Genomic DNA, 13,031 nt, shown 5'->3' on the forward strand with positions numbered 1-13,031 from the left:
CTTACTTCAGGAACACAGAAAATACTGTTTTTCAAAAATATCCTTTCAGCTAAATCGAAAGCAATAAAAATAAATGATGTGGGTGTTGTTTTAACATGTTGTAGGGTCGAAAAATTTTGTCATGCAAAAATATTTAGCTTCTTCCGTATCCGTAAGTAAGCCAGGCGTCAACGGGTTAATCAAACTGGAAGTGTGATGCCGCCGAAAGCCCCCTCCTTCCTGCTACTAAATCTGCCCGGGCCCATCCTTCTCAGAGGAAAGTTCCTTATTCGTAAAAGAAAGCGGTCTGTTTACAATCAAACTCGTTAGAAATTAACCGTGAGCAGCATAGCGGCTCGTAGCTTTGTGTGAAAGAAACAACGAACGAAAGAAAGAAACACAAGGAAGACTGGCAAATGATACAGAGGTGAGTGCGTTCACAGTGTACTCATTCCAAATAGCTACCCTCATATCAGTTTGTATCGCACAAATGGGAAAAATAAAGGTAATGGTCGCATTTGTCATGCATAAAAACCCGTTTAAAGTATAATTGCAACCCTATGTTATTAAAGTCGAAACTACTTCCTCGCGTTGTTTAGTGAAGCGGCACTTTTGGTCATCTAGTGTTGGTTTAGTAACAATCAAAGAAACATCCCCTTGACATACTTTTTGGGTAATAAAACGATGTTTATAACATGTTGAAGACATCAAGCCTGGCTCCTGAGTGCAATTCTCTTAGTTATTTGACACAGTCTTGACACATGATACCAGACATTCCTCTTGTGCTCGAGTGTTTTTCCCCCCAGCCTGTCAGTATCTTACTGTGCTTTCTTGGTAAAGTGTAACAGTCCCAGCTCTGTCCCATAAACTGTCCCATCCTCGTATAAATTCCTTTGTACCTCTGGATTTCTCAACATGTCTATGTTGGTATTTTTTCCTCATAAAATAAGCTGAAAAGTGTATTTGTCCAGCTGTTTATTATGAGCTTTATCCTGGATCATGCCTTGCATTCTTTAGGCTGGGGATATCCCCTTAATGTAACGCTGAGTTAAACCAACACCCCCCTCGGTTTCAGCAGGCCCAGGCCTGTTTGTAGACAACACTTAATATAAAGTCCAACTTTCTTTGTTTATCAAAAGATGGCCCACTGGCAAGAGTAGATGATAATTCTTAAGATACACACTGATTCATTTCATACTGTTGTAAGTAGAGGTAGGTGTTGTGGCAAAAAATTTAAAACTAATCCTTTTTTATCATGTTGCATTTAATTTTTTTATATGTAGCTCCTAACCGTGAAGTGGAAAGAAAAAATGTGTATAGTGTATGTTAACAAATGATTACCAAAATCCGTGGTGACCGACTTGTTAGAGAACATTAACATAAATGGCTTCATACAGATACAGTTTAAATTATGGAGACGAGTAAAGCAAGTTTGGGTTCTGAAAGAAAATCTAGTAGGTTGAACGCTTCTCAGTTTATCCTCTAAAATGGATGTGGGAGACCTGTGAAGCTACCACGACATAGCGAGGAAACATTAATCAGAGAAGCAGCCAGAATACCCACAATAACTCTGGAGGAGATTCAGATGTTTGAATCTATTTATAACACAACGTTAGTCAATTAAAGTTTGCCTCATTCCATGTAGGTCACACAACAAATATGTGGAAGTTGGTGTTCGTGTCAGATGACAGAGACAGAAATAAAAGTTGGCTCACAACGTAATACAGAAAAATCACCATCAATACAGAGTTCCACAATGTCAAAGCTGACGGCAAGTCGGAGGGAAGAGCATGGGCTAAAAACCGAAGTGTCAACATGTGATCGGAACACTTTAAGGTTTCTGGTTGTAATGAAAGTGCGTGTACAAAAAAGTTAGAATTAGTTTGAATTCTGAAGCTGCTACCCCCGGGACCCGACCCTGGATAAGCAGAAGAAGATGGATGGATGGATAGTTTGAATTAGGGATGTGCCAATTATTTCTCTCTTTTTTTTTTTTTTTCTTTAGCCTCCAGGTCCTTTGATTTTATGTATCAGCTGATACCAAGTCCCGATCCGATATGTCATGTGTAACTTGCATAGTTGTTCATGTGTGATCCAGGCAGGAATATCAATGCTGGCAAGGTCAACGTGATTAAAAAATACTCAAAACATTTAGAACTACAAATTCATTAAATAATTTAAGAAATTTTATTTAGTAATGTGAATACTATTCCTGAACATACACTAAATAAATATATATATTTTTAATATCAAATTCAATGAAAAGAGGTTAATCAGAGGCACACACAGTGGAGAAGATGAATCAGTGACTGAGGCCGTGGGAATGAAATGCAGGGATTTATTTTGTTGTGACAGTTCAGGTTTAAAAAAAAACAACAAAAAAAACAAAAAAACATTAGGTAATATGAAAAACTATACTCGCATGATATTTACTGTAATCCAGATCGGGATCACCGGTAGCGTTGCACATGCTTGATTCCTTTGAAATGTTTGAATGGAGCGGGTTTTCCCTCTGCACTACTGCAGGCTGCTGCATGACGAGGCTGCTGTTAGTCAGACTGACCGCCTGCAACTGCTTCTGAAGTGGGAGAGTCTCACGGCGGGTCTCACTGCAACTGCGGTACGATCTGTGCCTTCCCGATTTGTCCAATAAACCAAAGAAAGTTGCTAGATTTGTCAAAGTAGCTAGGGTGGTCTGAAAAGTCTTTAAATACTTCGACAACACTAAGTTGGCAAAACTTCTTGCATTTCAAGCTGATTACATGTTTTGCTAGTTTTACGGCCGTCACTCCTGCACAGTGTTACACATGTGTTGTTTCGAAACACTAAAGTACCATCACATAACTGTTATTGTTCTGTTTTCATTCCTATTCAGTTTAAGAATAAATATACATATCTGATCCCTAGTCATGATGTGACACCCGATTCCGGTCGAGCCTTAAACTGCCTGGTTGGGCCCGATTTCCAGTCATGCTATCAAATCAAGATATCCTTGGTTTGATACTTTTTTATGAATCTGTAATCTTTGTTTCTTTTCAAGAAGAAAAGAAACAAGACTTGATAAAAAATCACTAACACAGTAGAACATGTAATGCAATAAACATTTCTTTACAGACATTACTCTGTGAAGTGTCCCAACTCAGAAACTGTATTTCAGTTTTAAAGATTACGGAACATTGAAATTCTAATTAATTGCTCTCTTTTTAGATCAAAGGTCACTTATGAACTTAGGAGAAAAGTCTAGGACATGGCGTAGAACGTCAATAAACAGAATGTGCTAGATAATTCAAACATATCTGAGCTTGAAAACATCATCAGCACATTCATATTGCCCCCCCCCAATCGTGTCTTCTCGCCTAGTTCATGTTATGGGGTTGTTTTTTTACAATAGAAATGATTAGCTATGTGATCATTTCCATGTTCATCGTATGTAGCCAAGTACACACATCTGACATGCTTGCTGCATTTCAGAGAAGCATTCTACTTGGTATAAATGCTAATAAATGCTTCAAGTAATGTAACCTCATAAATTCACAATATTCATGTAACAGTGCAGAGTTTTGATTTAGTGGCTGATAAGAACTCAGTAAACCTGTGGAGTACGTAATATTTCTTGAGGCGTTAGATTTACAGCGGCCACCACCCTTTCTACTGGCATTGGTAGCTCTAACTGTGGCACAGGTGACTTTGAAAGGTGAGGCTGCTGTAAATATTTTACCACGCACCTATAACTCAGGGAAAGGCTTGGATTTATTTTACTACGGTGAATTTTATGTTCCTTCAGTTCTCTGAAAAGCTGGACTATGAAACCTTTTTAAGCAGGAGAGGCGTTTGAGGTGAGACTATAGAGAGCAGTCTAACTTCAGTCGCCACCTAAGAGACACAAGAATTAAGCGTCCTCCTCACTGTAAGCCTATCTGTAATCTTAAAGGGAAAAATAAGTATTTCTATATGCATTTATTTTTCTTTTTTATTAGACTTCCCAGTTTGTTCTCTTGCTAACATGCCTTTCTCTCCACAGTGTTTGACTTCACTGGACCTGATCTGACTGAAGTATTGACATTTAAACAAAATGCGATCCACTGTGGACGGCCCCCCTGGAGTAATAGTGACGACCGTCAGCAGCAGCAACAACAACAACAACAACAACAACAACAGCAACGCTAACCAGATGAGCAACAGAGAAAGCAATGGAAATTCAGGCTCACAGTATGCTCTGTGTGCTTTGGGAGTCGGCCTCATCGCCCTCGGAGTAGTGATGATTGTGTGGAGCGTGGTGCCCGCAAACACAGGTTTTAATAACAGCAGCAGCAGTTCAGGGGGGAATGATGGAATCGATGGCAAAAGAAATAAAGCGTCCTCTGTGGCCTTCGTGCTGGCTGGCTCCGGGGTGGCTATGCTGCTGCTGTCTCTGTGTCTGGGAATGAGGAACAAACAGCGGGAGCAGCTGAGACGCCAGGAGCTCCAAAACCAGAGAGACGCGGCGAGGGAGCAGGAGGAGAGAGAAACGTGAGTTTACTCTGCTTGCGACTTGACCTCATTTTAATGCTTTTAGGTCAACAAACACCAAATGTTAGACTGAAATCTGTTTAGAGAACAGGAAGTCTTCTTCTTATGAGAAAGATTCTCTGAGTTTTTTTTTTTTTCTCCTAAGGTTTTTACTTAATAGCTGACTTGCTAGAGCTTATGGAGAGAGGTTGTGGACATTATGAGACGATAAAGAATGAAAATGGTTGAGAAAATGTTGGTTAATAATAACTAGTATCATTTTCGCAGGTTTTAGCAGTGGTATCACAATTAAATATTTTATTGATATTGTACAGCCTCAGATGAATGATTCATCAGAGTGAAAACAAACATATTGTAAATCTTTGCTTTATCAAAGATTTTATTTATATTCTGTTGAAAAGTAAAACTCATTCTGTAGTCATATTCATGACAAACAGAATTTATTTGTTTATATGGTTATTATGACGTTTTGGTACAGAAATGCTATTCTTTGCCTTGGGTAAGGCTGCTGACTCCTTACCCAATGAAAAGTAACTGTTTGTCTAGCAGATAGTCACTGACATCCTCCACAAGGAGAGTTAGTCATGAAATATCAACGCTGAATATGCCATCTTTTCAGAACTCTGTAAGCAAACAAATTAATTAAAAGTTTCGATGGAAGGAAAAAGAAAAGGGTGGTTGAAAAAAAGGGATGACCACAAGATTGTGATGCTAAACTCACTCCTGTACCAAAGATGATATTAGAAGTGTCTTACCTGAGTTGATAAAGAAAAGGACTGGTCTGCTTGTTACAAGAAAAGTGTGGTTTTAAGACTCCCCAGCAAGTCATTACATAAGTCAAAAATATTTTTGATAATTTCTGTGTTTCTACTCCACTGCATTTGGCCATGATATTTTTACTCAAGTGTTTTTATCCCATTAAAATTTGATGACAGCCTTCTGTCACTACCTGAAAAGATGCATTTGGAAATATTTACATTTCTGATATCAGTGAAGTTTCGGGAAGCTAATGCACAGCTTTAATTTATGAGTCTGCTGAATCGTTCTACATAAAAAATTGGGTTGGAAATTTGATAAATAGGTGACTTTTTTTTTTCTTCCCTGAGCTGTTTGTGGTTCACGTAACCTTTAATTTATGTATTTACATCTCCGCAGGGCTGAGGAGCGGGCCCAGCGCTACGCAGTACCGAGCTACGAGGAGGCGGTAGGCAGCGGGCAGTACCCTGTCCGTCAGAGCAACCTTCGTCCAAGCATCTCCCAGCTGCCGTCCTACGACGACCTGGTCCAGGTCGACGGCATCCAGTATGAAAACGAGGTTGCCGACATCAACTCCACCATTCCACAACCTGCCCCGGCTTGTAGCTCTCCCACCGCTACTATTTCCACATCAACCCATAGACCTGGGAAAAACACCCGCAATTTCCTTCCCATCAAAATCCGAAGGATTAAGTCGGAAAAGCTTCCCATGAAAAACACGGGAATCTCTCAGCCGGCAGCGGGAATCAGTATTGAACCTCTTACCCCTCCGCCACAATATGAAGATAAGGTGCCTCCACTTTAAGGTCAGCCTGCTGTTTACAGCTATTGACTGAAGTTCCTAGTATCTTCCATGGCCAACCTTTGTGGATATGGATATGCATTGTTCAGCCAAGAACTGAAGGAGGCTTCTTGCTTTGAGCTGAAGAATGTTATATTTTCACATTTGTCATCATGGCTCCTGACTGTAAAGTGCTGTTTTTTACGGACCTTCCTGGATCACTCCGTTAAGTGGCAACGCTTTGTCAAACTGTGGCATATCAGTTTTCAGCCTTAGAAACCACCTTGACTCATGAGATGTTAGAGAGAGGCTGCTTTTAGAATTTTTCTATATAAAAAAAATGAATCCATGCACTCATTGTGCGAGGTCCTTTATGCCACATTTAAGGACCCTTTTATTGCTGTCAGTACTAAACCAAGCATGGATCCTAACATTGCTAAAACCGTGCTACCATGTTACCTGGAAGCCTTTGAAGATCTCAACAAAAGTAGTAAGTCAGTTTTCTCTAAAAGGGGAAAAAACACATTCTGATGACCAGAAGCATTTGATTCCAGATTTGATTTCTCTGAAACTCTGGCTGAGATTGTACCAGCTTATAACTTGGTCTTTCCCTTGATAGAAATGAATTTGCTCACTCTGGAACTACCACTACCACCAAGAAAATAGATGTTGGATACTTTGGTGTAATCTAAGTTTCATTCACAAGTAAAGTGAGTCTTTTATAAAAGCAGAAGTTGTGAGGGACCATGGATGTTTGAAACCTATTCGTACTCCCTGCTTGTGTAGTAACTTTGGTCACGGTGGTAAAGTTGTGTTTGGTAACCAGTTAACAGACGTCACTTTAAAGGAGGCAATGAGTTCTCCAGGAAACTTAGATTTTTACAAATATGTTAAGATCTGACTTTGAACGCATCAATGAATACCCTCCAGCTGTACGCACCAAAAGCATCTTTACTCCAAGAATGAACTTTCAAGCCTTTTCTAAAGAAATTGCGTGACTCCGTTGTTGTTTTAAAACAGTGGTGCTTCTGCTCTTGCACACAGCATGATACGGAGAGATGCATAGGAGGGAAGATGTTTTCAGGAACTTGGTGAATAGTTGAAAGCCTGCGCTCAGTAGCCATGGCGAGATGTGAAAGCATGCAGCATAGCCTCTCCTTCTCAGGGCTTGTTTTTTTTTTTTTCTTACTCCGACTGGCAAACAGAAAGACTCTTTGATTGTGCTGCTGCAACACAATAACAGCAGCTGCTCACTGGCTTGCTGCTCATCATTCCTTCAACCACAACTTGACCTACAGGACTGTATGCAGAGAAAGAGATGAAAATAAAAATAGATGGCTCTAGGCTTTCTTTTTTTTTCTTTTTCAGGAATATAACCTGTGTTACAGCAGTATGCTGACCTGCCAGTACGCTCTCCTTCTCCTTCTTCATTTTTTCTTTTTAATTTTAGAAATAATCAGTGGATGCCAAAGTGACTCCTGAGTTATTCAAGTCAATGTTACTCATTTTGTGAAATTGCACACTTTTGCTTTTTCTCTTTTTGTTTTGCAGAAGAAAAAGCCCTTTACACCAGTGTTTCACAGTTGTTGTTTTTTCGAAGGCTGAAACTGTTTTCATTAACTGGACCTCAGCAATGTACTTTGTTTTTTTTGCAAAAAAATCAGTTTAGCAAAAAGATAAATTTTATACACAAGTTTTCAAATTGTTTTACATTAATTGTAAGTATTTGGTTGTAGGAGTCACTTTCTTTTTTGTACAATAATGAGTGTGTTGTCATTGTCATTTAATGTTGTCTTTTTATGACTACAGTTTATATATTTTATATGTGCAGTGAACAAAAAAAATCTTGTTTGTGTTTATACAAATATATTTTTCCCCAGAAGTTTGAAAAGTCATTTATCTCATGAATATTTATGATAAATAAAGAGGAAGCATTTGTTTACTAATATCTAGGATTCTCCCGGTGTATTTTATTAATGTTCTTCACAAAATTATGCAATAATCTCATTTTATAAACTGTGGGAAAGTCAGAATATAGCCACGAAAGTGATCTGGTTTGGTGGTCAATTCTTGTACATTTAGAATACTACAATGTTTTTAATTTTACATTTTAAGATCCTTACATTTCATCAGGTGCATCTTTTACATTTGCTAGCTGTTCTTATCAGCAGCATCTTTAATTGGTGCTCATTACCTGCAGAGGAAATAAGAGAAAAAAAATTCCCTGATTTTTAATAAATGATTTATTATTATTATTATTATTATTATTATTATTATTATTATTATTATTATTATTATTATTATTGAAAGGTAATTGCAGAAATAAACAGCTACTCACTTGTTTGATCCACCAAAAGACTGTGGGCTTCTGCAGAACATCGCAAGCCTCACCAGAACCGTGGACGTCCCAGGAGCCATCTGGGTTCGGGCAATTCAGAGGGCCACCAGTCTCCCTGCAGGTTAGCTGGTTGTTAGCTGGCAGTTTAAATATGATGGATTGAAATCTGGTTATTTCAGAGACTGGCAGGTCTGGTTTGGCTGAAGTAGTGGTCGGAGTCAACCAGCAGGGGGAGTCTAGCGCTTGCGCTAGCTATGGTGAAGAGCACAGGAACTTCCTCCTTAGTTATTAATAACCGTTGGAGCAGAAGCACCGTGTCCAGCTCTTTTATTAAAATACTCCCCTTCTTCAGGTATGATTCTATATATATGCAGACCTGTATATTGTAAATGAGTTTATTCGCCGAATGTTAACAAATTCAGCTGTTTGCGCCGAATGTTAACGAATTCTGTTGATATTGTGTATGTTTGTAAGCTAAACTCAGTTATTAACCGTTGGAGCAGAAGCACCGTGTCCAGCTCTTTTATTAAAATACTCCCCTTCTTCAGGGCATTTACATAAAAAGCAAGCCTTGCTTTACATAAAAAGCAAGGCTTTACTTTGAGTGAAAATAGGAAGAAAAACACAAATTCTTAAAATTTGTGTATTTTTAGGAATACACGGATTGTTAAATTCTCATGAAACGTCACGTGACAGCCTCAGTTGCCAGAACATTCCACCAGTCGGGGTGCGAGCAGACGTCATGGCCGACTACAGCCAGGAAAGCCTGCTGGAGAATATCAGCTGCAGGACCGTTGGCTGTCTGAGGTGGAAAAAAAGTGCAAATTTTGACTTTGGTTAAACAGCGATCTGGTTATAATAATCATTTTAACCAGTTTTTCTTCAGTCTTATTCAGTGAGAAATTAGTGTATGTCAGTATGCATAAGATGCTTCCGTAATCACATTTTCAGTGCCTTCCAAAAATATTAATATGGTTTGAAATTTTCACATTTAAAAATGGAAGATTTGTTGGTTTTTTTTGAGTGTGTGAGGAATAGTTTTAGCTTAGCACTAAAAGTCTGAAAGTCCTTCCAAGGTAAAATGGTCTTAATGCTGTCCTTTTCCTGCCTTTGAGTGGCTCTCCATTGTTTATGTGCTTCCAGATTATGGATATGTTTGTGACAATATTTTCATTTTAACCTTCTCCTTACCAACTGGGTGACTTCTGAAAGCACCAGATTTTATTCAGAGATAAGTGAATAAAGGAGGGTGAAAGAAACAATCTTTTCACATTTCCGTTTGTGAAGAAAATTCCACCATACTGTTAAGTGCTACTTCTGTTGGTCTCTCCCACAAAGGTTTGTTGTTGTACTATGTGGCAAATGTGTAAGCTCAACTAATGTTGACAGTTTTGGAAGGTATGGTAACCTGCAGCTCCATGAATGTGCTATTCTACAAAATGAACATCACCACTAGCTGACTGTTCATAGTACTCATGCATAATTCAGGACAAACAGTCACCCAACCTTTTGTCCAACCTGTGGTTTAGCTAATAGTTAAGCTGTGTCTTATTTCTCTTTGAATCACTCACTTGAAAGACGCCCCCAGCCAGTGACAAGACACAGGGTCCCATGTGAGAGGACAGCGTCCCGGTCTGGAAGGCACGCAGGTGTGATTGTACCAGACAAAAACAACAGGGGAAGACAGCTTTATCAGAGCAATGTCATTCCTGCAAAAGAATGCTAATCAATGCCTTTATGTACAAGAAGTGAAAAGAAAGTAGCCTCATCAGTATTTACAGTTTGGATCACCTATGAAACAGCATTCACTGTTAAGCGATACCTCACACTCTTCTACATAAAAGAAGTGGTTTAAGAAAGCGTTGCGGTGGGCTTGCTGTGGTGGTGATATACGTTATACGACGGGGGGGGGGGGTGCGCGCGACCACTGATTTATTTGACTTTATATATAAAACCTGAGAGACCAAATGAAGGTGTGAACTATTGCATCAGGTAGTTGGATGTGCCCATCTTCTCTATTTAAATTTAATAATTACTGAAGGGCAATATGGTAAACGGACTTCATAATCTGCACTCTTTTGGTTAAATCCAGTATTTATTTACACTTTGGTGTTTTTATTCAAGTACATTTTTGTTAATGGAGACTGAGAATCCATTTTATGTTTGTTTTTGGTCGTTTTGTTTATCAGTACCAGTGTTGGGTGTTCTTTTCAAAATAAAGTGTATTTATCTTTGGCATGAAATCGCATGCAATATTATGTCATTTCCATTAAATCAGTGTATATCGTCTAGCAATAGTTTTCTGAGACAATTAATCGCTCAGCAAAATTTGCTATCGTGACAGGCCTAGCGTCACCCTAATTCTGTTATAAGGATCAGATTTTTGCATCAAACATTTAAATTTTAGCTTCGAAAACTAAAATGAACTCAATTTGGTGTAGAATACAGTAAATATCAGAATCAGAGTGTATTATAATCTGAGTTTTTGCCACCAAACTATTGTAAACAAATGGAAAATCTCTAATAATTAACCTTTAACTTGAAGACCACACACAGAAAAGAAACTCCTCCATCTTGGTAAAAGATCAGAAGTAAACGGTGTTTATGAACGATGGCAGAACGTTTCCAGACGTTTCCAGATGTTACGTGTGAACACAAACCTCCCAGCTGTTTGTACCGTATATAACCATCGCAGTTTGCCACTCGCTTGCAACACATCTTGGTTGCGTTGCTGTAGGAAGCGACAAAGATTCATTGTATATTCCCCCGCAGAAAAACATTGAACCATCCGAGACACGATATTCACACCAGCTGTGAGAACAATAATGAGGCAACTGAATAGGACTGAACAATGCTCCAGAAAAATCACAAATCTCAGCTCCTAGAAAAGCCACTTGGGAGATTTTCTGTCAGTTTAGAAAAAAAAACACTCCAATAACTCTAAATTCAGATGATTCATTTATGTGGTAAAAGTTAAACATCCATTGTTTATAATCTAAAATCTGTTTCTGCGATGCATTTTTAGATGGTGAATCTAGGTAAAAACTCTGCTGTCACGCTAAACAAAAGACAAACTAAACATTATTCACTGGCTGGTTTTTGCCCAGTAATTTGTATTCTTGGTTGCAAACATCATGTTTGACTATCACAGTGTTTACATTTTAATACATTAATAAAATCAACTAACCTTATTGTAAATTGATGATTTAATAAAATAAACAGGATGAGGGAGTAGCGCTCTCATCAAAACCTTTTTTTTGAGTTGTTAAATCTGCAAAACGATAAGGTTTTTGCAACGTGTATATTGTGAAACACAAATTTTTACTAACACAACTTCAGTATCTGTGACTCATTACCAGCATGAAGTGTTGTGACTTTTTACACTTGTATGTTAAGCATATTTTACATGATGATTATTATTATTTGTTTTGAACATGATTGTATATAATTACAAAGGTGAAGTGAAATATATTTAAGTGCAAGACATGATTTATTTGAATAGAGGAAGTCCTTTAATTTGAAAAATGCTTAAGGATCTGTTACTGTTTTGTCACTAAAACAGTAACAGAAATAGCAATTTCTGATTGCTATTGGTTACGAACGGTTAGTTACCCGTTGTTGTTGTTTTATCGTTTTTCAGCTGAAGCCGTTTTTTTTTCTCTTCAATAAATACTGAACAGAAAGGTTCAGTAAAAGAAATGCGAGACTCCGTCTTGTTTGAGAAGAAGCTTCACTCCGTAACATGAAGCTCAAAACAAGCACAAAGGCCAAAGCAGCTGGAAGTCAAGATAACTAGGAAGTCTGAGTCAACGAAACACATGAATACTTCTGTTACTTTAGCAGAATCAAATGTTGTTTTAACTGCTAAATATCTTGTTTTCTACGATTGGATCGGCTTTTTCCCCCCTCTTTCTTCTTTGCTTACTTCTGGAAAAGTCCAATTTTAGTCAAAACCTTAAACTGAGGTCAATTGGTGAGCAAAAGTCCAACATATGCTTCATTTTCAGCTGCTGCGGTTCTTTTTCTCACTACTCTATGTCAAATAAACCAAACTCTTTGAAAAACCAGCTGGGTGACAGTTGTGTCCAAACCTTTGGTCTGTACTGTATATATATGTATATATGAACCAATTCCAGAGTTCTGCGGGCCGTCTCTCACGGTGAATAAAAGGTAATTTCCCTCTCTGCTCCAGCGATCCCCCAAGCATTATGCTGCCATCAACCCCCAAAGTTCCTGTTTACTAATTAAAAAATCCAGGGTGGCACCCAGGATCTCAACGTCACTGATTCGTACGTGTTTATAAAAGTTCTCCCGACTCGCTGAAATATATTAGGTTTTGGCGTCTCTTCTTCTGGGGTTTCTTCTGTCTGTTGGACTTCCTTAGTTTAGGGAGTCTGGATGGATGGATGGATGGATGGATGGATGGATGGATGGATTTTAATCTGTCATGCTTTATTTTAAGAGCTACAATCTCCTGATTTAGCTCTTCGTTTTCTCTTTCCAACCACAGTAGTTTTTTTGACGTGTCTCTCAAATTGTGTTCTCCATTTTGTTTTGTGGTCGTCAGTGTCCGTTCGAGTTTTGCATTTACTTTCATCAAGGTTCCATAATCACATCTCAGATCAATAATTGTTGACTTCGCTTCTTCCAATCTCAAACTAAGGCTCG

At 38.4% G+C, this 13,031-nt stretch overlaps 1 protein-coding gene across 3 annotated transcripts; it reads left to right on the forward strand.

The window, feature by feature from the left end:
• Window positions 1–162: 162 nt before the first annotated feature.
• On the forward strand, window positions 163–8,162 carry tmem51a (transmembrane protein 51a). Of its 3 annotated transcripts, XM_044126106.1 has the most exons (4): window positions 178–406; window positions 2,506–2,599; window positions 4,001–4,488; window positions 5,644–8,162. In XM_044126106.1, the coding sequence occupies exons 3-4, from the start codon at window positions 4,052–4,054 to the stop codon at window positions 6,047–6,049; spliced, it is 843 nt and encodes a 280-aa protein (XP_043982041.1). In that variant the 5' UTR covers window positions 178–406; window positions 2,506–2,599; window positions 4,001–4,051; the 3' UTR covers window positions 6,050–8,162. The 3 variants fall into 3 exon arrangements, with proteins under 3 accessions (XP_043982040.1, XP_043982041.1, XP_043982042.1); XM_044126105.1 differs by lacking the exon at window positions 2,506–2,599 and having other exon boundaries at window positions 163–406; XM_044126107.1 differs by lacking the exons at window positions 178–406; window positions 2,506–2,599 and adding an exon at window positions 3,741–3,886.
• Window positions 8,163–13,031: the final 4,869 nt, after the last annotated feature.

Source organism: Gambusia affinis, linkage group LG01, assembly GCF_019740435.1.
Source record: "Gambusia affinis linkage group LG01, SWU_Gaff_1.0, whole genome shotgun sequence".
NCBI lineage: Eukaryota > Metazoa > Chordata > Actinopteri > Cyprinodontiformes > Poeciliidae > Gambusia > Gambusia affinis.